This window comes from Eretmochelys imbricata, chromosome 7 (genome assembly GCF_965152235.1).
Source record: "Eretmochelys imbricata isolate rEreImb1 chromosome 7, rEreImb1.hap1, whole genome shotgun sequence".
NCBI lineage: Eukaryota > Metazoa > Chordata > Testudines > Cheloniidae > Eretmochelys > Eretmochelys imbricata.
The window spans coordinates 51,255,137-51,283,092 of record NC_135578.1 but is presented as its reverse complement, the minus strand read 5'-3'; the positions used below and the strand labels follow the sequence as shown (position 1 = coordinate 51,283,092).

The following is a 27,956-nucleotide window of genomic DNA, read 5'->3' as shown; positions in this document are numbered from 1 at the left end:
TCAGACCCAGCGGCGCGCTCCGGTGCTGCTGTTGAAGAGGTAATCCTGACCTGTAACTTGAGATAGAAAGCACGGTGCACGTCATCCTGGGCAGGGCCCACCTCCCTCTTGGGCTCTCGCCAGGGTCAGCCACCAGGCTCTGCACACAGGCTGTGGGGCTGGAAGGGCTGTAACGTGGGTGGGGACATGAGCGATCAAAAGGGACCAAGTGGGAGTGGCACTTTGTCCCTGCCCCAAGGGCCCGCGCTCAGATGTGGCATGGCCGCCCCTGTGGTGCCATGGGGCAGGCAAGGGCTCAACTATCTTAGTGCCCCAGATGTGCTCAAGTTCTCCAAAGTAGGGGGGTGACGGGCCCTTTGCCCACCCCTGCCCACGTGCACAGCTGTCCCCTGACAGCCCAAGAGGGGGCAAGACTCTGGTATGGGGTGGCGCCTAGCCTGCAAAGCCCTGGTTCCAGCCATGCCCTCTTGCTTAGTGGGGGAGGGCAGGGAGCTGGCACTCCAAGGAAGGAGGTGTTGGAGGGCAGGGGGCCGGCACTGGCTGGGAGGAGGTGGGGGAGGGCCGGGAGCCTGCACTGGCTGGGAGGGAAGGGGGCTGGCACTGACTGGCAGGAAGTGGGGGAGGGCAGGGGATGGCACTGGCTGGGAGGAGGTGGCGGAGGACAGGGGGCCTGCTCTGCCTGGGAGAGGGCCAGCACTGGCTGGGAGGAGGGGGTGGAATGCAGGGGGCTGGAACTAGCTGGGAGGTGGTGTGGGGAGGACTGGCTGGCAGGAGGTAGGGGAGGGCTGGGGCTGGCACTGGCTGGCAGGAGGTGGGGGAGGACAGGGGGCTTGCACTGCACTGTCTGGGAGAAGGGGGGATGCAGGGGGCCAGCACTGGCTGGTAGGCAGTGGGGGAGGGCTGGGGCCTGGCACTGGCTGGGAGGACGAGGGGAGGTCAGGGGGCTGGCACTGGCTGGGAGGAGGTGGCGGGAGGGTAGGGGGCCTGCACTGGCTGGGAGGGGTGGGAGGGGAGTGGAGGGGCACAGCACTGGCTGGGAGGAGGTGTGGGGAGAGGAGGGAAGGGGGCTGGCACTGACTGGCAGGAGGTGGGGGGAGGGCAGGAGCCTGGCATGGTCTTGGAGGAGGTTGGGGAGAGCAGGGGGTGGCACTGGCTGGGAGGAGATGGGGGAGGGCAGAGGGCCTGCATTGTCTGGAAGAAGAGGGTAGAATGTAGGGGGCCGGAACTGGCTTGGAGGAGGTGGGGGAAGGGCCCCGGCCTGGCACTCACTGGGGTCCTGGGCACGGCCATCAAACTGCTCCTGCTGTGGAGAGAAGAGCAGAGAGCGGCTGTTCAGTGCAGAGCCCCAAACTCCACCTGTACGGATAAGGCAACACCGACTTCCCCCAGCAGGGGGTGCTGTGAAAGTGGGGCAGGCACACTGGGGGGCACAGCCAGCAGGGGGTGCTGGGGGAGCGGGGCAGGTGCACTGGAAAGCAGAACCAGCAGGGGCTGCTGGGGTGCGGGTCAGGCACACTCGGGGGGACAGCCAGCAGGGGATGCTGGGGGGCGGGGCAGGCGCACTGCGGGGACAGAGCCAGCAGCGGGCGCTGGGGGCAGGGCAGGCAAGCAGGGGAAGGTGCCCAACATCTTGGGGGAGCTGTCATGGGCCATGCCAACTGCAGGCTGTGCCAGGCTCGGGGGGCGAGGTGGCAGTGGGGGCCTGGCAGGTGCACAGGCTGGGTGCAGTGCTCTGGGGACAGCCTTGGCAGGGCTCCTGCCTGGCACATGCTCGGATGAGGCGTCTGTACCAAGCTGAGGATGCTGGCGCGGCCTGTCTCCTTGTCCAGCTCTCCCGGGGCTGCATCGTTCTTTGCCACATGTGGGTCTGACAAGGCCCTGAGGGGAGTGAGAGGATAGTCAGGGCATGGACCCCAAAGAGCCAGGCACCTACCACCTGTGCTGGCATGTTCTTCCCAAAGAACCAGGGCCTCCCACAGCCTGAGCACCCTCTGCTGGATGCCAAGGCACTGTAGCTAGGCACTGGAGCTCCCAGCCTGGCAGCGGGGCAGCCCCTGCCATCAGTGCCTTCAGGATACGGAGCACAATGAGCTTCCTCGGGTGAGGCTTGGGTCCCATGCCAGGCAACAGGCACCATGGCAGGCTGTGGTGCACACGGCTGGTCATTCTGAGAGAGGCATAGGGAAACAGCATGGTGCGGTAGGGTGCCAAGCCCCCCAGGAGCTGCAAGGCCCTATGGGAGGCAGGTGCCATTCATTGTGGGGCTGTCCCAGCCTCTGCTCTAGCAGGGCAGCCTAGCACTCAGTGCCCACACGTGGCCAGAGCTAGCTCTCAGGTCTCCAGCAGCACAGCACCCCTACCATGGCAAAGGGTCCAGGGTCAGTGCCAACCCATGGCAAAGGCACAGCCCCTCCCAGATTGATCTGCTGTCTACCAGCAGTCCCAGTTTAGCATGTCTAGCCCCAATGTGGCCCAGCCCCGGAGACGGAGCGGACCCCCCCCCAGAAGGATACCAGTCAGCTCTGTGTTCTTGGTGAACCAGGGCGCAGTATCCAGCCTGTCTGACTCATGAAGGACACCCCCTCGCCCCAGCCTCTGTTTGAACCAAAACCGATCAGAGGAAAGATTTAGGGCTTGGCTACACTTACATTTTATAGCACTCTAACTTGCTGGCTCGGGGGGGAGCATGTGTGTGTGAAAAATCACCCCCCTGAGCGCAGCAAGTCAGAGCGCTTTAAAGTGCTAGTGTAAACAGGCTCAAAGCACTGGGAGCCGTGCTCCCAGTGCTCAGAGCTAATCCACTCATGGAGGTGGATTACCAGCATTTTGACAGTTTCCAGGGTAGCCATGGCCAACAGAGAGTAATGAAAAGGCAGTGGGAGACACACCTAAACCCCTCCTGACAAGGGTGACAGTATTAAGGCAACTCCCCTAGCCTCAGCTGCATCAAAGATGGGACAGGGAGACATCTTCATTAGCATACAGAATGAAGAACAGATTACCACATTGAACTCTGCGACCAGAAAAGCAGGGAAGCACTGCATCACGGGGGATCCCTGCTTCAGATGTTAATGAACCCACGCCTGCACACACCCAGCTCAGCAGTTATCAGACCAATTCTAGTAATGAATCCTTGATTGATATCCAAAATACTGAAGCTGCCAAATTGCATTGTAAACTCCCTTGAATGAACACCACGCATAGCCAGGAATGATCAGTTCCTATTGTCCAGCCTAAAGAAAACCCTTGAGGCATTAGTATACCCATAAACAAATCTAGTGTTCTCCCTTGAACCACTGTTCCCTACAAAAACCCCTACTCACACTCAAGTACGTGTTCTGATGCCTGGATCCAAACTCTGTATGAGTTCCACTGGGACTACTTCTCCTGCCTGATCGTGCTGGGGGCTCTGCCTCTCTCCAGCACTCAGGACCCTGAGCTACCACCATCACCTGGGAACCCCGACCAGTTCAAGCTTCATGGAGTGGTGAGACCCCAGCTCTCTCTCTCTCTCTGTTTTCTTTTCTACCTCAGGTATAACTTTTTAACCCTGACTTGTTTGATTAGGCATAGTTTTCTATACCTGACTTTTGTAATCTTTAATAATGTAACTGTTGTGTTTGTTTAGGCTCTCCTTGTGTAGTTATCACTATTATTCAATAAATAACTTTTATGGTTAAGCTGGTTGCTTCCCTCTGTCTCTCTCTGAACTTTATTCTTTTGTTTTTTTGGCTCCCCCATTTACTCTGCAGCAACGCTCCTCTTACCTAAGCTAAAGATCCCTGTAGCGCCCAAAAATACTGTGGGGTTTGCTCATCAAGTGGGTTACTACTTTTCAATTGTAACGTGAAAGTGGGGATAAGGACATGCTGAACCTGTGACATACGAGGGTGGCAGCCTGGAAGTGCTGTTTGACCCAGCCTGCTCAGGTGTACTCTATTCCAGTGCGGTACCTGTGGCTTGGAAGTGCTGCTTGGCCTAGTCTATTGAGTCCAGGGGCATATAAGGGTGGCAGCTTGGAAATCCTGCTTGACCCAGCCCACTGAGTCCAGTACCATAAAAGGGGTCAGCTTGAGGGTGCTGATTGACTTGGTCCATTCAGACTTGCTCTGTTAATGTGTGTGTGTTCATCTGATTCTGGGGCTGGAGGAGCCCAGTCCTGGGGAACCTAGGTCCTGAAGGATAGTTCCCTTGAGAGGGGACTTGCAGAAGGGAGAAGTAGAGCTCCTTATGAAAATACAAGTGACATAAGCAGTACATTGATAGAATTATAGACACCTCCCATCCCCGAAGAGTAACCCTAATAAATGAACATACCCCATAGTAACGGGCAAATCTGGTAACAGGAAGGGCCCTGGCCCAGGACTGGCTCCAATGGGGTCCCCAACACCCAGCTTTAGGGCTGGGTCCCCTACGCTTCCTCAGGCTGGGCCAATGCCCCAATGGTGCCCAGGGGTGCGTGGAGAGGCTCTCACCTGTCCTGTAGGAGTGGCTGCGCTGACTTGCCCGGAGCAGACCTGCAATGAGGAGCACAGGGGAGTGGGGAAGGGCAGGGGTCTGCGCCCCTGTTGCCCTACGGGTCAGGAGCAGGGGGCGGGTGGGCTGCTGCCCCTGGCAGAGCCCTGAAAGCCCCTCCTAACCAGGTGGACCCTGGCCATGGCAGGGTGTGTCCTGCCTGGCAGCCCTGCCCATGCCACCCTGCATGTCAGCACTCACCTGCACAGGAGTTTCCAGGCCAGCCATGCCAGCGCCACCAGCAGCAGCGCCACAGAGACAGTCAGCACCACCACAAACCAAGGCGAGGGTGCCCAGAACCACTCGGTGTGGGTGATGACTAGCGGCCCCTTCCGCAGGGTCTGCCAGCAGAGAGCAAAGTGATGGGAGGCCTGGCAAGCTGGGGTGTGGGCATGGTGGGGCAGGGAGCTCTGCGGGCTGTGGGCAGCGGTTTCATGGGACAAAGCAGCTCCATGCACTTGCAACACGGGGCACTGGGCCCCAGCGCAGCTTGGGGCACCATGTCACAGGAGGGCTGCATAACCTCCCTGTGCCCAACACCCTGCCAGAAAAGGGGGGGCCAGGAAAGTCTGGCACAGTGTAGGCTCTAGGGTGACTCCAGGACACAGACTGGAGCCCTAGGAAAGGAGACTACCCCCACCCCCACCCTCACACATCCCAGCACAAGCTCAGGTCAGCCCAGTCTGCCAGCGGGTACCTCAACCACAGGCTCATCCCTGTCCCCTTGCCAACGCCGGGGGCCGTGCCCACAACAAATGGGGATAGGAGCAGCCCTCCAGAGGGGACATGGACGGGGGGGGAGGCAGGGGGAAGCAGAAGCCACGGGGCAGCCAGGTTGGGGGGCTGGAACAGGCTAGGGGGTGGGGGAGTTACCCTGGGCCATAGGGCTACCTCAGGAGAACAGAGCAGGCTGATGGGAGGGGATGAGTTGGGGGCACCCCAGAGCTCCCTGGCTCACCGTGTGCATGGTGGTGGTGCTGGGCGTGGCAGTGGCCCAGGGTGTCACATGCACAACCAGCGTGGCTGTGGTGCTGTGGCGTGGCGCACTGAAGCTGTCTGTCACCTCCACCAGCAGCTCGAAGGTACAGGGCTCGTGGATGCTGTCGGGTGGGTCGGAGAAGGCAGAGTGCAGCAGGGTGCTGCCCGCCAGACGGAAGTGCCCATTGGTGTTGCCTGGCAAGGAAAGGCCTTAATGAGCCTGGGCTCCACCGCCCATTGGGGTAGCAGTGGGGAGGGGATGCTGCCCCACACCCTGAGTGTGGAGAGCCCCCACCACAGAGCCCCCTTATTTCCACTGCAGACACTACCTCCGAGGCCCTGCCAGGTCCCCACAGAGTGCGAGTGAGCCATGAGCCCCTACGAGCCCCAAACCCAGCCTCCTCCCTCCCCCCGGGACAGGTAAGGTAGGGGCACAGAAACACCCAGTTATGCCCCAGCCCGGCCCCCCCCCCCCCCGGGCTAGGCCAGAGGCATAGAGACGCCCTCTCCCAACAGGTAGGGCAAGGGCACAGAGATGCCCAGCTCCCCCTCTCAGGGCTACGCCATGGGCATGGAGATGCCCCGCTCCCTCTCCAGGGTTAGGCCAGGGGCACAGAAATGCCCCCCTGCCCTGTGCTAGGCCAGGGGCATGGAAACGTGACCCACTCACCTCCCACAAGGGTGTAGGTCAGGGGCAGCATGGTGCTCTCATCCTTGTCGGAGCACTGCAACTGCGCGAGGGGCAGGCTGGGGTCCCGGGTGGAGTAGATGAAGAACTCCTGGAAGGGGGGCATGCAGCGCGGGGGCTGGTCGTTGGTGTCCTGGGGGCACACGGAGGCCTGTGCTGGGAACAGCCACCCCAGGGCTGTGGCGTGGGTGGCATTGCAGTGGCACTCGGGGCCCAGGGCGGGATCAGAGTTCCCCAGGCTAGGCAGGTCAGCCCCGGGCCAGGGCAATGGGCCATCCCTGAGCCAGGCACATTCACAGCTCTCCTTCCTGCGAACTAGGCCGCAGGACAGGACCTAGGCACCAGGGCAGCATGACATCCCAGAAACACAGTGATAGCACGCTAAGCCAGGGCACTGCCCTCTGCTGGCAGGGCCAGAGCAGTACCATGTGTGTCACAGCCCTGTACTGTGCTTGCAACCAGCTTGGATTCACCTCTCACTCCTGCCAGGCAGATCTGTGCTAGAGGAGGGAGGTGGGGTGGGAGCCCCATTGCTGGTGGGCACAGGCAGGGCCGCACTGGGCAGTACCCTGCGGCACCCCAGGGGCAGCCCCATTGCAGGTGGGCACGGGCAGGGCCACACTGGGCAGCACCCTGCGGCACCCCAGGGGCAGCCCCATTGCCAGTGGGTGTGGGCAGGGACACGCCGGTAGCAGCCTGTAACCCATGTTTCTATTGGTTCCACCGAAGAGCTGTGGATGGCACAGTGCCCATGGGCTGCTTCTTCCCTGCCCCCCAGCTTCTATCAAGCCCACCACAGGGGGCAGAGGGGCCCCATGCTGCTCTCTGACTCTGGTCAGAGCTGGGGAGCTGGCTGCCAATAGACTGGGTGGGCTGGGCCCCGAAGCTGTGAAGAGCCCATCCCTGCACAGCACCAACACAGCCTCCTGCAGCCTCATCACCAGCCTGGTCTGGCCTCTCCACCCACCGGGGTTCCCATCACAGCCACATGGCAGAGCCTCATCCCTCCACTTCAGGAGGCAGGCGAGTCCATGAGCGCCCCCGCGCACCGGGCATAGGCTTACAGAGGGCTCCCGGCTGGGCCTTTGGCAGGGTTGGCCGGGGACGCCAGGGCTCTAGGTGCCTGGCTGCTGTCATGGCTCATGGGAAGAGTGGGCTGATTCGAGGGATAACCAGGGAGGCTTCCGCAGAACCACCCCCCCCCCACCTGAGCACTGTGGAAAGGCAAAGCACCCCTGTGCTAATAAAGAGCACGCTGCCCTCCTGTGGCCAGGGGCTGAACCCAGGCATCCAGGGCTCCTAGCAGATACCTGCACGGGATTTGATCTGTTTTCTCCTTGGAATCCTTGGAATGGCACAGACCGAACCGCCAGGCCGAGGACAGGCTTAGCTGGCAGAGCAAGCGCTCCAGAATTAGGGAACGCCAGAGTTAAGGTGGCCTGAGTAACCTTAACCAGACCCCTGGTGCACATGCATTGTGGGACCGGCCCCGGGGCTGGCCAGGAAGCGCGCAGCGGAGCATCACCTGCACTTGGATGGTGATGTCACACAGTGCACTGCGCTGGTGATGTGGGTCTGCATCATTGGCCATGTCCCGCAGCTGCACGGTCAGGATATAGACCTGCTTGCTCTCGTAGTCCAGGGGACTGAGCACGTGAATTTCACCTGCATGACATAGGAGCAGCAATGCAGAAACATCCTGTGGAGACACCCACAGCCTGGGCTCCTCAAGAGAGGGACTCAGGGTCCAGGCTAGGGTCAGGTGGGGAGGGGGCTGCCTGGAGGGCAGGGTGGGGGAGCAGTGGAGGGGTAAGTGTGGTTGTGGGGTAAGGGGTCAGGGTGGGGATGGAGTAACAGGGGCGGGTGGAGGGAAAACGGGTGGGTGGGGTAATGGGGGTGGGAGCAGGGCATGGTGGGGGTGGGGTAATGGAGTCAGGGTGGGGTGGGGCAACGGGGGCAGGGCAGGGTCGGGTAATGGGGTCAGGGCGGGGATGGAGCAATGGAGCGGGTGGAGGGGTAACAGGGGCAGGACAAGGTGAGGGGGGTAATGGGGTCAGGACAGGGATGGAGTAATGGGGCGGGTGGAGGAGTAACAGGGGCAGGGCAGGGTGGGGATGGGTAAAGGGGGTGGTTGGAGGAGTAAGGGGCAGGGTGGGGGAGGGGTAATGGGGGCGGGTGCAGGGGAACAGGCTCAGGAACAGGTGGAGAGGCTAGCACAGGCCCATGCAGACTGGCATGGTGGCTTACCGGTCCGGGGGCCAATGTAGAAGGCAGGCGGGCTGGCGCCGGTGCCCCCAGCAATGCTATACTCAATGTTGTCGAAGGGGTAGTCAAGGTCCGTGCCATTCACCCGGCCCACTGTGTCGCCGAAGGCAGCATCCTCTGGCACACTGAACATGGCACTGGCTGGGCACGCAGGTGAGTGCTCGTTCTTCGGAGTCACCGTCACCAGCACAGGCACATGGGCTGCATCACAGAGGACGGGGGGATCAACTATGTGGGGCCGGGTTGTCTGGGGATGGAGGGTGTGACGAAGTGGGGATTTTCCCTTGTTCTGTTGTGTGTGAGTCTTACTGTTGAGCCTATGTGTGTCTTACTGTTTTGCATGAATACTGTGTGTGCCTCAGTTTCCCTGTGTGCTGCACCAATACCTCGGTGGTGGGAATAGGGGTCTGTGACTTTGGCAGAGACCTGTGGGGCAGGTAAGGCTGCTCCAGCTGCCTGCATATATGCTATGACCAGTGCCCTTCGTAACCTGGGACCCAGGAAGGGGGCGCCACCAGGTGACACCTTTTGCCCAGGAAGCAGGACAAAGGGGAGGAGAAGGCCCAGGACTCCCCAAGATGGACTTGGCTGAAAGTCACTGATTTCTGTGCTAACAAGTTCTGTTCTACACTGTGTTCCTGTTGACTAATAAACCTTCTGTTCTGCATGCTGGCTGAGAGTCACGTCTGACTGCGGAGTTGGGGTGCAGGGCCGTCTGGCTTCCCCAGGAGCTCTGCATGGGCAGACTCGCTGTGGGAAAAGCACGGTGTGGAAGAGGATTCTGAATGCTCCGAGGTCAGATCCAGGAAGGTCAAAGCTGGGTAAACTTCTTGCCCCGGAGACAGTATGGTCAGAGAGAAGAGGGTCCCCCAGAGTCCTGACTGGTTTCACAGGGAGTAGTTCCAGAGCATTGCCCAGTGACTCCGTGACAGAGAGGACCAGCCTCCAGGGCCAGGCTATCTGGGGATGGGGAGGAAACAGCTCCCGGGGGCCGGGCTATGTGAGGGGACCAGCCCCCAGGGGCTGGCCTGTCTGGGGTCGGTGGGTAGATCAGTCCCCCCCAGACCAGACTGTCTGGGGGTGTGGGGGGACCATCCCCTGGGGCCGGGCAGTCTGGGGATAGGGGAGGGATGGGGGGGCTGTCTGGGAATGGAGGGGAACAACCCCCCCCACACACACCCACACACCCGGGCTGGGCTCTTGGGGGCTGGAAAGGGTGTTTTTTGCTGACAGCTCCGTGGGCAGTAAAGAGGGGCCTTGCGACCCCACTGTATTCTGGAAGTTGTGTCCCCTATGGCTGCACTTTCTGGCTAAGGGTTACACTGGGATTGGTGCTGCCCTCAGATACCTGGAGCTGCCCAGCACCCACTGCCCCTGCCCTGCCTGTACGACTGGACTGAGGGGCCTGGGCCAGGCTGGGGGTCAGCAGAGCGGGGGCACTCACTGCTCAGGGGGGGCTGCCCGTTGTCCGTCACCAGGATGGTGGCCACATACTGGAAGCGGGCACTGGCAGCTGAGTCGTAGTCCAGGGTCTCGTTGACCTGCGGGATTCAAACCCAGGCAGCTCGGATTTGCAGGGGTTGGACACTGAAACTCCACAGCCAGGGCTGCCCACTGAGCCTTGCCACCCCATGCCTCCCCCTGAACCACACATGAGCCCTGCTGGGGAGAGAATCCCGAGTCCTGGCTCCCAGGCCCCGTCCCTCCCCACTCTAACCACTAGCCCGCACTCCCCTTCCAGAGCTGGGGATAGAGTCCAGGAGGCCTGGCTCCCAGCCCCACTCCCCCAGTTCTAACCACTAGCCCCCATCCCCCTCCCAGAGCTGGGGATAGAGCCCAGGCAGTTCACAGCTGGGCTCCCTGCGGGTTGCCAGGTGGGGCAGTCCGGATCCCACAGACCAGGCCCCAGCAGTGCCCCATGGTGCCCTGCTGGCTGCAGAAGGCGCTGGCACTGGTTGGGTGTGCCCTGCCCTTGTCCGCTGGGCTCACCTGCAGCTGTGGGCCCTGCATGCGGAAGCTGTAGCGCGAGTGCTGGTCACCCTCCACCTGGTAGCGCAGGGAGCTGTTGCTGGCATCTGGGTCCGTGCATGTCAGCATCGCGAGAGTCCAGCCGATGGGGGTGTCCTCAGGTACTTGAGCCCTGGCAGAAGGAGGGCAGGGGTAACCAGTGGGGGAAGGGGCCAACAGGACTTGGGCAAAGGGAGGGGGACTCTCTCCTGCCCTTGTGCCAAGCGTGCCCTCTGCAGCCTTGCCACACTATAGCCAGCACTCAGGGTCCTTCTGCATGACACTTCAGCCAGGGCCACCTGCAGCTAGGATCTCACCTTGCCCCAGGGGCAGCAGCCCCTTCCACAAGGGGAGCTACAGGGACCTGGCCAACGTTGCAAAGTAGAGTGTGTCACAGCTGGGGATAGAACCCAGGATTCCTGGCTCCATGCCCCTGCAACCCCCACCCACTAGGCCTCACTGCCCTCCCAGAGCCGGGGCAGAGCCCGGGGCAAAATCTGGCTCCCAGCCGTGCTGGGGGGTGGGGGCAGAGAGCCTTACAGCAAGACAGCGGGGGAGCAGTGGGGTGCCAATGTGTTGGTGGGGAGCACGGTGATGTTGAGGCCCATGATGTCGCTGTCGCTGGGGTGCAGCATGTCATAGGCCCGCACCAGAAGCTGGGTGTGCGCCACTTCTGGGGAGCGCTGCAGGTCCAGTTCGTAGGTGTTGCGGAGCTCGCCAGTCACTGCCGAGGACAGGAGGGTGTCACCATGTGCCCAGCACCAGGCTGGGGCCTCTGCAGCCCTCGGCACCCCCAGGCAGGGACAGGGACTGAAGGGAAGGGCTGCTCTCAGGGAAACTTGCCAGCGTCACGGCCCCACCATGTTAGGGGGAGAGACATGTCTGTGGTCATGCTCCTGGCACATTATGTGGTAGGGCAGAGACATGTCCTTGGCCACGGCCTTGCCACAGTGGTATTGGGGGATCCCAGAGATGCCCCCCAGCCACGGCCCTGCCACAATATTGGGGGATCTCAGAGATGCGCCACCGCCCTGCCATGCTATGAGGGAACCCCGGGGCCATATGCCCGGCCTGGGGCAGCAGCGTGGCTCACCTGTATCAATGGTGTAGAGCCCATGAGCAGCCGGGGCGATGATCTCGTAGCGCACGTTGTTCCCCTGGGCCTGGACCTGCGTGACAAGCTGCATGGCGCCTCTCTTCTCCAGCACGGCCACACTGCGCCACGCTGCCCTGCCCACCACATGGCAGAGGTCAGCCCAGCCACCGCCGGCCTTGCCACCATCAGGCACCCACTCAGCCCCTGCCCCAGGCACCCTCGTCCCCCTCACGGCCCCCAGCAGGACGGGGCTGCCACGCGCTGTCCAAGAGATGCCCCGCCGGCATGGCTGACAGATCTGCTGCCCAGCTGCACTGCACTGCCTGCGTCAGCCCTCTGCTGCCTGCCCCTCCAGGCCTAGCCCTGCGCCCTACGCCTAGGAACTTTACCCTGCACCCCACATCCCTGCCCCCTGCACCCTTGTGTCCCAAAGCTGCCCCCTCTGCCCTAATCCTGGGAACATTAGCCCACACCCCTGCCCTCTGGTCCCCCAAATCTTCCCCCTATGCCCTGGGAACATCTATCTCCCTGTGCCTGTGGCAGCTCTGTGCCACACATCCCTGCTCTCTGTGCCCCAAATACCTTTGCCCCACACCCCTGCCCCTGAGCACATCACCCTGCACTGCACACACCCCACACCCTAAATCCCCATGCCCTACAACTCTGCCCCCTGCACCCTAAGCCCTGGGAACATCATCCTGTGCCCTCACCCCTGTGCCCCAAATTCCTGCTCCTGTGCCCCTCACCCCTGTCCCCTGTGTAGTAGTAGGATTTATTGTTTGTATTTTGTATAATTTAGAATGAAGGATAAAGAATAATAAGATAATAGTGTAGCCATGATTGTTTTTCTTCTGCATTGCAATTTGATGTTCCTGTTCAAAATGTTCTGTGTAAATCAATTCTGTTTTGTGTGTGAATGAGGAATATGTGTGTTAAGAGATAAGTGTGAAGGCCCTCACCGAACCAGACGTTCTAGGGAGGATCCTAAAACAGATGCAAGGGTGCTAGAAGGATGCAACACACCCCTACTGAAATGTCAGAGGAGGGCAGATTGACGACTCTAAAGATGAGACAAGCACCTATCAATGGGGACAGGATAGCTGTGATCAAAACCAGCATGGGATAACTCCCTGAGAGACTTGATGAAAGAACAAGATAAAGGATGAGAAAAACAATTTAAGAAAACAAGCACTTGTCAAACAACAATTGATTATAGCATGACGGTGCAAAACTCATTGGTCCCAATGAAGGAAAATCACTATATATACAGGGTGCCTTGCCATGAAACTTTGGGTTCATCCTGCCAAGACTTCCCCAGAGCATCATGTCGCAACCAGCAGAACCCGGCTCCTCCCTACCAATGATCAACCTAGGGCCATTAGATTGATCCGGACTGTGGACTGGTAACTATAATGTCGACTTGTGGGACAGAATGTGTGTGTGTGTGATTGAATGCATATGCTAATTGTTGTATCTTCAATAAGTGCGGTGTATTGCCTTTTCCCCTGAAAAAGATCTTGTGTGCTTCTTATAAGCATAACACCTGCACACATCACCCTGTGCCCCACACTCCCGCGCCCCAAATCCCCAGGCCCTACAACTCTGCCCCCTATGCCTTGGGAACATCACCGTGTCCCCCAAATACCTGCACCCCACACCACTGCCCCTGTGCACATCACCCTGTAACCCACACCCCCTGTGACATAGTGGGGATTTTCTTTTGTTGTTTTGTATATGAGCCTATGTGAGTTACTATTTTGCATGAATATTGTGTGTGCCTCAGTTTCCCTGTGTATTGCACCAATGTCTAGGTTGTGGGAACATGGGTGTGTGACTTTTGCAGGGGCTGCTCCAGCTGTCTCCATGGATGCTATGGCTGCCCCTTTGTAACCTGAGACCCAGGAGGGGGATGCAACCAGGTGACTCTTGGCCCAGGAAGCGAGACAAAGGCTGGAGGAGGAGCAATGGGCAGTGCAGGGGTCAGGCAGTTGGAAGCGAATCAGTCTGGCTGGCTGGAGGCAGTATGCTCAGAGAGAGGAGGCATGCTCCCCCAGAGTCCTGGCTGGCTTTGTATGGAATAGTTCCAGAGCATCTCCCTGGTGACTCCGTGATGACTGGTGTCAGAGGTGGGATAAACTGCACCTCGTGGACAGAGCATCCTGCAGTACGTGACTGGGGAGCAGTAAAACAAAGGGGGCATGCTGAAGGCTCCAAGAGGTGCAGTTCCAGGAGGTGGAGGAGCCTACGGCTTAATCCTGACAGAGAGTGGACCCCCGAGAAGGGCTGTTCCCAGGGACTGTGGGGAGCTGAAAGAGCATAGGCCTGTGAATCCATGACCATTTGGGAACACTGTGGAGATGGCCTATAATCATCTCCTTATGAAGAACATTGTAGAGCTGTGCAGAGAGAAATGGCTGCATATTGGAAAGATCACTAAGACACAGCTGATTACTCACTTGGAAGAGGAGGATTGCTCTAAGGAGCCGGTTCCTGACCCAGCTGAGGCCATGAGAGAGGCTGGGAGCAGCCAGGCAGCCCCAGGGCCCGCACTGGTTCCTGACCCAGCTGGGGGTGTGAGAGTGGCTGGAAGCAGCCAGGCAGCCCCAGGGTCCACATTGGCTCCTGACCCAGCTGGGGCCGCGAGAGAGGCTGGGAGCAGGCGGGCTGAGACCCCTGCCACCGTCCCCAACCAGCAGGGGGTCTCCACCAGCTCCCCGTTGGTGGATCTGAGACAGAGGGAATTGGAGTTGAGATCGAAGGACTCAGAGGCCCATTAGAGACAGGGAAGGCATGAAGCAGAACAGCAGGAGAGACAGAGGCAGCATGAAGTGGCAATGGTTGAGCTGAGAGGCAGAGGAACCAGTCCAGGGGTGAGTGGGGATAGACCCCGGGGTGCCAATTCTGCAGGGAACCTCGACACTAAATTGCTGCCCCAGGTTAAGGAGTGGGGAGAAGTAGATGCCTGTCTCGCTGCCTTTGGGAAGGCTGGCAATTGGAACCAGGCTGGCCCTGCGGAAAAGCTCTGGTGTCTAGCCCCCTTCCTGGGTCCCAAGGCCATAGAGCTGTTTAGTCTGATGGGCAGGGTGGCAGACTGGCTCTCACCCCTGGCCGCAGCATATGTCTGCGTGTCCTCTCCTGGGCTCAGGCCCCTCGGACCCCCAGTGGGAGTGGAAGGTGGTGGTCAATGGGGAGACATTCCTGGAGTGGCAAGATCCTGGGACAGAGAGAACTGTTGTCAGGCCCCAGGTGGTGCTGCCTCACCAGATGCTGAGGGGCTGTGTGACCTGGGTGAAGGTCCAAGGAATGAAGCTCCTCACCATGCCTGTGGCCCAGATCCCTGTACAGACAGGAGGGGTCGGGCTGGCTGGTAGTAGGGGTTCTCCAAGATATCAGCTGTGACCTCCTCTTGGAGAATGACTGTGTCTGTCTGGGACAGGATCCAGGCCCTGCGGCCGAGGATTTGAATTTGAATCCAGGGAAACAATCGGCTGAGACTGAAGCAGTCAGTGAAAATGCAAAGCTCTAAGGAGCTGCTAAGCTCAGGTTACCTGCCTGTCTGTAACCAGAGCCCTGGAGTTGAGTGGGACAGAGAGATGGTCCCCACCCCACTGCACAGGGGGGAGGTGGCTCACACTGGCTCTGACCCCAGTTGAGTGTGGGGAACCACAGCCAGGGCGGGACAGCTGCCAATCAGGGCTGCCTTGTTCAGAGGTGCAAATGGCCTGGGACAAGGGTACAGCAGCCTTGAGACATCTGCCTGTCATAGAGGAGCCTTTTCAGAAGGTGGCCCTGGACTTGGTGAGGGACAAATGGGAGGGGAAGGCCTCCTCCAATGGAGAATCAGTGGTGGAGTATGTACTGACTTTCTGGGAAAAGCTTGCTGAGCTCATGGGTCAGGCCAGGGAGAACCTGGCCAGGACCCAAGGGAGACAGAAGGTCTGGTATGACTGCTGCGCCTATGGCACCGGGGGCCAGGTGAGGTTTCTCATCCCAATGAGGGAGAATAAGCTGCAAGGTGCCTGGGACGGGCCCTTCAACGTCATCAAGCAGATGAATGAGGAGAACGATGTGGTGGAACTGCCCAACTGGACTCACAGCCACTGAGGGGACCAGGTCAGTATAATGGAGCTGTACTGTGACAGGAAGAGCTTCTACTGGCCATATGTGGCCAGTGGGAGAAGGGGGAAGATCCCCTAGTGGGTCTATTCCCTGAGACAGGAGCTGGCCCCTTGCTGGAATCAATTCCCCTCTCTGACCAGCTAACCCCTGCCCAGCAGGCAGAGATGCAAGAGACAGTGCATTTGTACCAATAGCTGTTTTCCAACCAACAGCTGTGTTCCAAGAGGCCTGGGCTCACTAACCAAGCTGTCCATTGAGTGGAGACGGGACCCAGCCCTCCCATCAGGTGTTTCCCATTCAGAGAAATGGGGAACACAGCACAGGCCCTGGAGGGAGAAAGGTCAGAGACATGCTGGCTTTAGGGGTGATCCAGCCATCCACCAGCCACAGGGGCCTCTCCCGTGGTGCTGGTCCCTAGGAAAGATGGGTCGATCCGATTCTGTGTGGCCTATCAGAAGGTCAATGACATCACCGTGTCTGGTGCCTGCCCATTCCTAGGACTGATGAGATCCTAGACAAGCTGGGGCGGGACTCGGTATCCCATCACCAGGGATCTCACCAAAGGCTATTACTGGCAGGTGCCTTTGGATCCAGATGCCAAGTTGAAACCTGCTTTTACCACCCCCTCTGGGACTGTACAAGTCCCTGGATCTACCTTTCGGCCTCAAGGAGGTGCTAGTCACCTACCAGTGCCAGATGGATCAATTACTGACGGGGATGGAGAATTTTACCCTAGCGTACATTGATGATATTTATGTCGTTAGCCAGACCTGAGAGGACCAGGTGTCCCAGGTGAAGATGGGGCTGAGTCACCTCCAGGATGCAAGGCTGACTGTAAAAGCTGGGACGTGCAAGGTGGGGATGGCAGAGGTGTTGTACCTGGGCCACAAGGTACAGAGCAGCTGCCTAAAGCCAGAGCCAGCCAATGTGGGGGCTATCAAAGACTGGCCTGCTCCCTAGACTAAGAAACAGACCCAGGCCTTTATTGGGATGGCAGAGCACTACCAGAGGCTTGTGCTCCACTTTAGCTCTGTGTCAGCTCCCATCCCTGAGCTATGCAAGAAGGGTAAGCCAGACAAGCTGGTCTGGTCTGGGCAGTGCTAGAGGGCTCTCTGCATGCTGAAGTAGGATCTAGTCAAGGGCCCAGTGCTGGGAAACCCAGACTTTGACAAGCTCTTAATGGTGTTCACAGATGCCCCAGACACAGGGCTGGGCGCAGTGCCGAAGCAGGCCAATGCAAATGGGGAGAAACACCACATCTATACCTGAGCAGGAAGCTGCTGCCCTGGGAGCAGGGCTATGCAGCCATAGAGAAGGAATGCCTGGCCATGAAGTGGGCTCTTAAAAGGCTGCAGCCGAATCTATTTAGGTGGCACTTCACTGTGTACACAGACCACTACCCCTGCCGTGGCTGCATCAGATGAGAGGGTCCAATGCCAAGCTCCTGAGGTGGAGTCTGTCCTCCCAGGATTATGAGAAGGAGGTGGTCCATGTTAAGGGGAGTACAAATGTTATAGCTGATGCTTTGTCCCGGAGAGGGAGGCCTGAACTTCTCCAGGTTGCTGGCTAAAGTGACCCCGCTCAGTTTGGTCTCGAAGAGGAGAGAGATTTGACACAGTGGGGATTTTCCCTTGTTATGTTGTATGTGAGCCTATGTGAGTCTTATTGTTTTGCATGAATGCTGTGTGTGCCTCAGTTTCCCTGTGTATTGCACTAATGTCTAGGTGGTGGGAATAAGCATGTGTGACTTTTGCAGGGGATGCTCCAGCTGCCTGCACAGATGCTATGGCTGCCCCTTCGTAACCTGAGACCCAGGAGGGGGATGCAACCAGGTGACTCTTGGCCCGGAAGCGAGACAAAGGCCAGAGGAGGAGCAATGGGCAGGGCAGGGGTCAGGCAGCTGTAAGAAAGTCAGTCTTGGCTGGCTTGGGGCGCAATGGGAGGACCAGACCCCTGGCTCTGGGCTCCCCTCCTGCCCAAGATAGACTTGGCTGAAAGTCACTGAATTCTGTCTTATGCTGTGTTCCTGTTGACTAATAAACCTTCTGTTTTACCAGCTGGCTGAGAGTCACATGTGACTGCAGAGTTGGGGTGCAGGGCCCTCTGGCTTCCCCAGGAACTCCATCCAGGCGGACTCACTGCGGGAAGCGCACAGTGTGGAAGGGGATGCTGAATGCTCCAAGGTCAGATCCAGGAAGGTGGAAGCTGTGTAAGCTTCTTGCCCTGGAAACAGTATGCTCAGAGAGAGGAGGCATGCTCCCCCAGAGTCCTGACTGGCTTCATATGGAGTAGTTCCAGAGCATCGTCCCGGTGACTCCATGACACCACCACACCCCAAATCCCCACAATCCACAACTCTGCCCCCTGTGCCCTATGCCCTGGAAACATCACCCTGTACCCCACACCCCTGCACTCCACACCCCTGCCCCCCAGCACCCCTGTGCCCCAAGTCCCCAAGCCCCACAACTCTGCCCCCTGTGCCCCAAATACCTGCACCTCACACCCCTGCCCCCATCACCCCATACCTCTGCCCCCTATGCCCTACACCCTGGGAACATTACCCCACACCCCTGCCTCCAGCACCCCTGTGCCCCACCCCTCCATGCCCCACACCCTGTGCCCTTACATGAAGTTGATGTGGGGGTGGTGGACGGGCAGCACCGTCACTGTCACGGCCCCACTGCAGTTTCTCCCGCTCCTGTCGGTAACCAGGATCTGCAGCCTGAACGCCTGGAGACACAGGTGCTGGGTGAGGCTGGGAGGACCCTGGCCTGGGCCATGCTGCCAGCTCTGGTGCTGCGTTGTGGGCGCATGGGTAAAGGCAGAGAGGGAGCTTGTGGGCTGGGGGCGCTGAAGCCCCATGGGCACTGATCAGCTCTCTCCAGATGGTTGGAGAGAAGGGGGAGCCCCAGAGCCATGGGGGTGCGGGGAGGGAGCCCTGGCCCAGGGAGAGGAGTTGGGGTGCTTTGGGAGGGGCCTGGGGGTAGATGGAGTACCCGAGGATGGGGGGCTCTCGGGGAGGGCATGCCCCAGAAGCAGGCCTGGGGGTGACGGGCTTACCCTGGGAAGGCAGGTCTGGAGGATGCCCAAGCGGGGCCAGACCCCAGCACTCACCTGGCCGGCATGGGCTGGGATGAAGCCTGATCCTGGTGCCAGCACCTGCCCGGCGCGGTCAATGGTGAGGGGTGTGTCATTGTCTTTGATGGTGAACTGCCATGGAGAGAGGGGCTGAGCCAGAGAACCAGATCCCCCTTACCGAGACCCCCAGTCCAGAACAGCCCCTCCCCCACCACTGGGCCCCTTGGATCCTCCCCATCCTCACAGCCCTCCGCTGCCACTGGGCCCTATCATATCCCCCCTGCCTCCACAGCTTCTCTCCCGCCACTGGGCCCTGGTGGATCCCCCAGGCCCCACAGTCCCTCGCCCACCACTGGGCCCTGGTGGATCCCCCTGCCCCTACAGCTCCTCTCCCGCCACTGGGCCTCGGTGGATTTCCCTGCCCCCAAAGCCCCTCCCGCGCCACTGGACCGCATCGGAGCCCCCCGCCACCACAGCCCCTCTCCCGCCACTGGGCCCTGTCAGACCCCTGCCCCCTAGGCTTAGACTGTGCAGGGCCATCCCATAGCACCCGCCCGGGGAAGGGAGGCCAGGCCCTGCTCCATGCTCACCCTCAGCCCGCTAGCTGGCCGCTGCAAGACCACGGTGTAGATGGGCATCAGGGGTGCCACGTCCTCTGAGACTTGCACCAGCTCCCCCACTGCAGCAAAGCACAGAGTCAGGCGGAGTGGGCTCAGAGGCTGCTCTCCCCAGCCCTGGGCCCACCTCCCCTGGCTCTGCACTGGGTCCCACTGGCCAAGAGCAGAAAGAGCCAGGAGGCGAGTCCTGTTAGCACCAGAAGTGCCCGCTCTGCCCTAGAAGGGTTCCCCATCCCAGCCTGGATCCCCAACTCCCCTGGCAGCGCTGGGTACAGAGCGCTGGGCAGGCAAGAGTGCAGGGCCTGGGTGGGGCAGAGCACAGGGCCTGGGTGGGGCAGAGCTCTGGGGCTGGACAGGGCAGAATGCAGGGCCTGGGCAGGGGAGAGCGCAGGGGCTGGGCAGGGGAGAGCGCAGGGTGAGCCTTACCTTGGCTAGCAAACCTGGCCATGCACTGGGGGGGCCCATCCACTGTGTGGACCTGGACGAAGAGCTGGCCTTTGGCAGGCGTCTCCCCTGGGCAGGTAGCCTCCAGGGTCAGCGTGTACTGATTGACTTGCTGAGCGTCCAGCGCCGCACTGGGGCTCAGCGTGATCTAACAGAAAACCCAGCACTCAGCAGGCTCTGACACTGAGCACAGGCTACGCCAGCCTTCCCCATGCAGCAGGCCCTGCTCCCTACCCTGCATAGAATGGGGCTCCGCCTCCTCCCAATCCCACATGGAACGAGACCCTGCCCCCAACCCTGCATATAACAGGGCTCTGCCCCTGACTCTGTGGGGCCCTGCCCCCCCAATCCCTCATATAACTGGGCCCTGCCCCCACATGTAACAGGGTCCTGCCCCCATCCCTGCATATAATGGGGCCCTGCCCCCCAATCCGGCATGTAACGGGGCCCTGCCCAGAATCCTGCATGTAACAGACCCCTGCCCCCGACCCCGCATGTCACGGGGCCCCTGCTCCCTGACTCTCATTGTAATGGGGCCCTGCCCCCCCAGTCTCTCATGTAACGGGGTTCCATCCCCACATGTAACAGGGCCCTGCCCCCGCATGTAACAGGGCCCCACCTGCCCAATCCTGCATGTAATGGGACCCCACCCCCGATCCCGCTTGTAATGGGGCCCTGACCCCACATGTATTGGGGCCCTGACCCTCACCCCCACATGTAACAGGGGCCCTGCCCTAGACCCTGCATGTAATGAAGCCCTGCCTCCCTGGCCCTGACCCCGCATGCAGCGAGGGCTCCTGTTCCGGACTCTCCAGCCTCACACCCAGCCCGCAGCCCCCTCTTTGTCCTCCTGTGTCTCCCTCTTTGCCCTCCTCTCACCCCTGGGTGCCATGCAGGGAATGGGCCTGCTCCTCACCAAGAGCAGAGCCCTGGGCCCCCTTGGCACCATGGGGAGCCTATGGTGGACGCTGTGCAGGCTCTGCTCCCTGCAGCTCTGCTGCTAGCCTGCTGTCCTGGGACCCTGGTGCCTGAGTCTTCACTGCCCAGCATCATGTGCCGCCCTCAGGGGGCGCACATACCCCTCCCACACCCCTGGGGGCAGGGTGACGGCACATCGGCCTTTGTTCCCATTGCAGACGCTGCCCCCACTGAGCGCAGGCCTCCAGGCCAGCCTTGCCCTGGCTTAGTGCTGACGGTGTCTGGGGTCTGCGCCTGCCAGCACGGCCCCACAGGGCACTGCCAGGCTGGGATGCCCCGCCGGCTGGGGCCTAGGTCTGTCCTCCTGGGGGTGTGGGCTGCAGCACGTACCTGCACGCTGTAGTGGGGAGTTGGGCTGGCACGGTGGGCAACGATGGGTTGGTTAAAGAAGTAGGTCGGGGGGGTGCTCTGCAGGGTGAAGACAGGGGTGGGGATGCTGGTCTCGTTCTGGCAGGTCAGGTTGAACTCCACGATGATCGTGCCCGGTCCTGCACTCTCCATCACGCTCACTGTGGTGGGCAGGCCGGACAGCACTGGCACAGAGAGGCACGGAATAAGCCCGCCCAGCCCCCGCCACAGCAGGGATCCACAAAACCCCCAGATCATCAGGGACAGCTGGGTGTGTGTGGGTGCACCTGTGCCCAGGGGTGCCTGCGCCCACAAGGCCTGGGTCAGGCCACCACACACCTGTGCGGGCTGTACAGTTAATGACAAGTGAGAAGAGGGGATAGCACTGTATGGGGATGTGGGGGGGCCAGGGGGACGGAGTGAGATGGGGACCACTGTCCAGGGCGGTGGTAGAAGAGAGGAAGCACTGTCCAGGGGTGCGGAGGGAGATGGGGAGTGCTGTCCAGGGGGACAGAGGGAGAGGGGGAGCACTGTCCAGGTGGAGGGAGGGAGAGAGGGAGCGCTGTCCAGGGGGAGGAAGGGGGATTGCTGTCCAGGAAGACGGAGGGAGGGGGGAACACTGTCAGGGGGAGGGAGGGAGAGGGGGAGTACAGTTTGAGGGGGACAGAAGGGGAGGGGGAACACTGTCCACAGGGCTGGAGGGGGTGGGGGAGTGTAGTCGGAGGGTGTGACATTATGAGTGTAATACATCTCACTGAAAGGTGACACAGAGTCAGAAAGAGTTAATTAACTCACAGACTGACATGACCCATGGCCAAACTTTAAAGAGTTGTTAGGATCATGGGTAGTGATCAATGGCTCCATGTCTAGTTGGCAGCCAGTATCAAGCAGAGTGCCCCAAGGGTCAGTCCTGGGGCCGGTTTTGTTCAACATCTTCATTAATGATCTGGAGGATGGCATGGATTGCTCAGTCAGCAAGTTTGCAGATGACACTAAACTGGGAGGAGAGGTAGATAAGCTGGAGGGTCGGGATAGGATACAGAGGGACCTAGACAAATTAGAGGACTGGGCCAAAAGAAATCTGATGAGTTTCAACAAGGACAAGTGCAGAGTCCTGCACTTAGGACAGAAGAATCCCATGCACTGCTACAGACTAGGGCCCGAATGGCTTGGCAGCAGTTCCGCAGAAAAGGACCAAGGAGTTACAGTGGACGAGAAGCTGGATATGAGTCAGCAGTGTGCCCTTGTTGTCAAGAAGGCCAATGGCATTTTGGGATGTATAAGTAGGGGCATAGCGAGCAGATCGAGGGACGTGATCGTCCCCCTCTATTCGACATCGGTGAGGCCTCTTCTGGAGTACTGTGTCCAGTTTTTGGCCCCACACTACAAGAAGGATGTGGATAAATTGGAAAGAGTCCAGCGAAGGGCAACAAAAATGATTAGGGGTCTGGAACATATGACTTATGAGGAGAGGCTGAGGGAACTGGGATTGTTTAGTCTGCAGAAGAGAAGAATGAGGGGGGATTTGATAGCTGCTTTCAACTACCTGAAAGGGGGTTCCAAAGAGGATGGCTCTAGACTGTTCTCAGTGGTAGCAGATGACAAAACAAGGAGTAATGGTCTCAAGTTGCAGTGTGGGAGGTTTAGGTTGAATATTAGGAAAACCTTTTTCACTAGGAGGGTGGTGAAGCAATGGAATGCGTTACCTAAGGTGGTGGTGGAATCTCCTTCCTTAGAGGTTTTTAAGGTCAGGCTTGACAAAGCCCTGGCTGGGATGATTTAGTTGGGGACTGGTCCTGCTTTGAGCAGGGGGTTGGACTAGATGACCTCCTGAGGTCCCTTCAAACCCTGATATTCTATGATTCTATGAAGATATGTAAATGAATAGAGCTTTGAAATGCAAGCCTGCATTGTTAGAGATAGAAGGGTAACTGTTTGCTCAGGTCTTGTGGTGTTAGCAAACAAGTCTTGTCTATTACTATGGCTTTGATTCAAAGATTAAAAAAAAAAAAAAGGAGTATTAGTATTTAGGAAGACACTTGAGTGAAATAGTATTATTGTCTATATGTCTCTTTGAAGGTTGTGGTAACCTGTATCTGAACTGTTTAACGGATAAATTACCCTATGCTAATCGCCATGATGTTTGGGAGAAGGAAAGTTAAGCCTATTGTTTTCTCAGGCCAAAAGGCTGCTGGAAATGTATAAAAACCCTGGGACATGATCCATCTTCATCTCAGATCTGCTTTGGGTTTCAAGAAGGGGAAACCCTAAGCCATAAGAATTGGGATCCCCAGTCACTAACTGGAGTCACCCTGAATATGGACATTGGACTATAACCTATGGACTATTTCTAAAGGAACATTTGGCAACTATAAACTCACAATCTCTGGACCTCAAGAAATTGAACTCAAATCTGTATGTATATTGATCTTTCAACCAACTTTCTCTCTTTTCTTTTTTAATAAATTTTAGTTTAGTTAATAAGTATTGTCTATAAGTGTGTATTTTGGGTAAGATCTAAGTTATCATTTGACCTGGATCTGGGGCTTGGTCCTTTGGGATCGGGAGAACCTTTTTTCTTTTTCTGGGATATTGGTTTTCATAACCATTCAGCCCCATAACGAGTGGCACTGGTGGTGATACTGGGAAACTGGGGTGTCTAAGGGAATTGCTTGTATGACTTATAGTTAGCCAGTGGGGTAAAACCAAAGTGTTCTCTGTTTCGCTGGTTTGGTTTGCCTTGGTATTCAAAAGAACTCCAGCCTTGGGCTGTAACTGCCCTGCTCTAAACAATTTGTTCTGAATTGGTACTCTCAGTTGTGTCCCATCAAGGGCAGCATCATTACAGAGCGGGCCAAGGGAAAAGAGGAGCGCTGTCCAGAGGCAGGGACAGAGATTGCCGTCTAGGGGGGTGGAGGGAGATGGGAAGTGCTGTCCGAGGGGGCGGAGGGTAGGGGGAGCACTGACCAGGTGGCGGAGGGAGAGGGTGTGACGAAGTGGAGATTCTCCCCTGTTATGTTATATGTGAGCCTATGTGAGTCTTACTGTTTTGCATGAATGCTGTGTATGCCTCAGTTTCCCTGTGCATTGCACCAATGTTTAGGTGTGGGAATAAGGGTGTGTGACTTTTTGCGGGGGATGCTCCCAGCCATGGATGCTATGGCCACCCCTTCACAACCAGAGACCCAGGAGGGGGATACGACCAGGTGACTCTTGGCCGGGGAAGCAAGACAAAGGCCGGAGGAGGAGCAACGGGCAGGGCAGGGGCCAGGCAGCTGGAAGCAAGTCAGTTTTGGATGGCTTGGGGCACAGGGGGAGGATCAGAGCCCTGTCTCTGGGCTCCCCTCCCGCCCAAGATGGAGTTGGCTGAAAGTCACTGATTTCTGTGCTAACAGGTTCTGTTCTACACTGTGTGCCTGTCGACTAATAAACCTTCTGTTTTACCGGCTGGCCAAGAGTCACATCTGACTGCGGAGTTGGGGAGCAGGGCCCTCTGGCTTCCCCAGGAGCCCCACCTAGGCAGACTCACTGCGGGAAGCGCACGGTGTGGAAGGGGATGCTGAATGCTCCGAGGTCAGACCCAGGAAGGTGGAAGCTGGATAAACTTCTTGCCCTGAAGACAGTTTGCTCAGAGAGAGGAGGCTCCCCCAGAGTCCTGGCTGGCTTTATATGGAGTAGTTCCAGAGCATCACCCGGGGACTCTGTGACAGACAGGGAGTGCTGTCCGAGGTTGGCGGAGGGAAGGCGGAGCACTGTCTGAGGGGCATGGAAGTGGAGCACTGTACAGGGGAATGGAGGGAGTGGGGGAGTTCTGTCTGAGGGGGTGAACAGGGAGGTGGAGCTCTGTCCCAGGGGGCTGAGGAAGAGGGGGAGTGTAGGCTGAGGAATTGGAGGTGGAGGAGGAGCGCCACCCGAGGGGGCAGATGTCTGAGGGGGCAGAGGTGGAAGGGGAGCACTGACCCAGGGGATAGAGGTAGAGGGGAAGCACTGTCCAGGGGTGGGAGGGGGAGGGGAGTGCAGTCCGAGGGAGGGGGGAGCGCTGTCCGAGGGTATGGAGGAGGAGGGGGAGCACTGTCTGAGGAGACGGAGGGAGAGGGGGCGCGCTGTCCGATGGGGTGGAGGGGGAGCACTGTTCTGGGGGTGGAGATGGAAGGGGAGTGCTGTCCGAGGGGGCGGAGGTAGAGGGGGAACACTGTCCAGGGGTGGGTGGGGGAGGGGGAGTGCAGTCTGAGGGAGAGTGGGAGCGCTGTCCAAGGGTATGGAGGGGGAGCACTGTCCGAGTGGGTGGAGAAGGGAGGGGGAGCGTAAACCTGGCATACATACACATGGGCACCCCCGCGGACACACACACACACCTGGGTGGGCGCATGCACCCCCCCACCCCCGCACACACACCTGGGCACATGCCTGGGGAAGCCGGGCACTAGGGCTGCTGGTGGCAGTTCCTGGCCACTCAGTTCTTACCTGTGGCACTGACGAAGGCCCCTGGAAGCAGAAGGAGACACTGTTATCTGGGATGGGTCGTGCCCATCACTGCCCAGCCAAGACTTGCGGCTGCTCCCAGCCCCTGGCACACCTCCCTGGGTGGGCACCTCCTCAACACTGACTGCACCCTGGGGAGACCCTGTTGATGCAATGGGACATTGGCTGCGCTGGCTCCCTGGGGTGGGGGACTGCTGCTGCCATGGGGCTCAGGCGGTGCTGGCTCCTTGGGGCGGGAGGGCTGCCGGTGACACAGGGTTTTGGCTGCGCTGGCTCCCTGGGGCGGGGGACTGCTGCTGCCATGGGGCTCAGGCGGTGCTGGCTCCTTGGGGCGGGAGGGCTGCCGGTGACACAGGGTTTTGGCTGCGCTGGCTCCCTGGGGTGGGGGACTGCTGCTGCCATGGGGCTCAGGCAGTGCTGGCTCCTTGGGGTGGGAGGGCTGCCAGTGACACAGGGTTTTGGCTGCGCTGGCTCCCTGGGGCAGAGCCATGCTCTCTGCCTTCCCTCAGCACCCTGGTAAGGGAGGCTGGCAGGTGGATTCTCCCTGTTACTGGGTGGGTGGCCCATCACTGGGTACCGAGCTGCCTACCTGTGGCACAGAGGGCCAGGAGCAGCAGGAGGGACTGGTGCCCACGTGGCCCCATGACTCCCCAAGGGGCAGTGCCGAGACTGGATGCAGCTCAGCTCAGCTCAGCTCTGCTTCTTGTTTGGGAAGCCAGAGCAGGTTGCCAGGCTGTTGCTATGGATGCTGGGCAGCGCCAGGTGCAGCACTCATACACCCGGGCCCCAGCTGCGCTCAGGGACACGCCTCCCACTCACACAGAGACAGCCCCAGCCAGGGCACCCGCCCTCAACCTGGGGTCTGTGCCTTCCACCCCATGAGCCTCCCCCAGCCCAGCCGAGCCCTGGTGTCTGCACCATCCGCCCCAGGGGCCTCCCCCCGCCCAGCCGAGCACTGTGGTCTGTGCCCCCCACCCCAGGGGCTCCCCCAGCCCAGCCCAGCCCTGGGGTCTGAGCCCTCCACCCCAAGGGCTCCCCCAGCCCAGCTGAGCCCTGAGGTCTGCTTTCCTGCCCCAGGGGCCTCCCCCAGCCCTGAAGTCTGCACCACCCACCCCAGGGACCTGCACTAGCCCAGTTCAGCCAAGCCCTGGGGGCTGTGCCCCCACAACAGGGACTCTTCTCCCATGAGCACAGGTTGAGCCCTGTGGTGAGGGGCCCTTCTTCTCCTCCCCTGACTGTGCCCCAGGCCCATCCAACTCCTTGCAGAGACTGCTGGGTGGCAGGTTGATGGGGAAGCTTGGGCGTGGGGCAGGCCCACACTGATCCTTGACTCCCAGAGCCCTAGGAAAGCTCTGCCCAGCCCCTGCCCCCAAGCAAGCCTCCCTTGTGGGACTGCCCGTCCCAAGTAGCCCTCTTATGGGGCCCACTACTCCCCTAGCTAGGCTGCACCAGTGCACATGTGGGGAGGTATATAATGGGCTTGGGGCACCATGTCCCCTCCCATCAGCCCAGAAGGAGCTGCCCCTGGCTAGGCCTTTGAATCAGTTCAGCTCATGCTTGGTTTTTTGGCTCCTTCCCCATAAGCTGCAGCGAACGCCCAGCTGGGGCGAGGCAGGGCCCTGTGGGGCTCCAGAGCCAGGCTGGCCCATGACCCTGCCACGAGCATAGGCGCCAACTCTGCACCCACCGGCAGCTCCCCGCCTCCCCGCCCCAGCTCACCTCCACTCTGCATCCGCCCCGACTGTGCCGTATCCCCACTTCTCCCCCTAGCTCCCAGCACTTCCCACTGCGAAACAGCTCTTTCATGGCGGCAAGTGCTGGGAGGAAGGGGGGAGGAGGGGGAACGCGGTGTGCTTGGAGAAGACGCGGGGCCGGGGCCGGGATTTGGGAAAGGAATCCAATAGGGGCAGGGAGGGGGTTGGATTGGGGCAGGGATTTTGGGGAAGGGGTTGGGATGGGGGCGGGGCAGGGGTGGGGAGGGGTCGAGCACCCACCGGCGCAGGGAAAAGTTGGCGCCTGTGGCCACAACAGACTGAGCTGTGCCCAGGAGAGGAGAAAGAGCTGGCTTCTGTAAGAGGCTGGTTGGTCTCTCTGGGGATTGAGGGATCAGAGAGGCAGAGCCCGAGACGAGGCTGGTGGGCTGCCCTGGCGTGACCAGCATGGATGATACTGAAACCTGCTGTCTAGGTGCTGGCTGAAGGATGGCCCAGGAACTCTGCACCTGACTAAGAGCACTCCTCTGTTTGAAACCACTTCCTGGGAGCACTGCCAGTACTGCTTGGCTGCCTTAGTCCAGGCAGAGGGAACAAGTTTCTCCCAGGAATCTGTCTCAGCTGCACTC

At 59.6% G+C, this 27,956-nt stretch overlaps 1 protein-coding gene across 1 annotated transcript; it reads right to left on the bottom strand.

Annotated features, from left to right (window-relative positions):
• Window positions 1-26,259, bottom strand: CDHR4 (cadherin related family member 4). Its single transcript, XM_077820955.1, has 19 exons — window positions 26,205-26,259; window positions 25,598-25,618; window positions 21,116-21,318; window positions 19,790-19,955; window positions 19,337-19,425; window positions 18,783-18,878; window positions 18,295-18,398; window positions 11,547-11,683; window positions 10,994-11,177; window positions 10,436-10,586; window positions 9,891-9,987; window positions 8,429-8,647; window positions 7,707-7,846; window positions 6,164-6,314; window positions 5,474-5,688; window positions 4,717-4,856; window positions 1,791-1,878; window positions 1,270-1,303; window positions 1-56 (listed from the first exon to the last, which is right to left on the bottom strand). The coding sequence occupies exons 1-19, from the start codon at window positions 26,257-26,259 to the stop codon at window positions 1-3; spliced, it is 2,346 nt and encodes a 781-aa protein (XP_077677081.1).
• Between the last annotated feature and the right edge of the window lie 1,697 nt (window positions 26,260-27,956).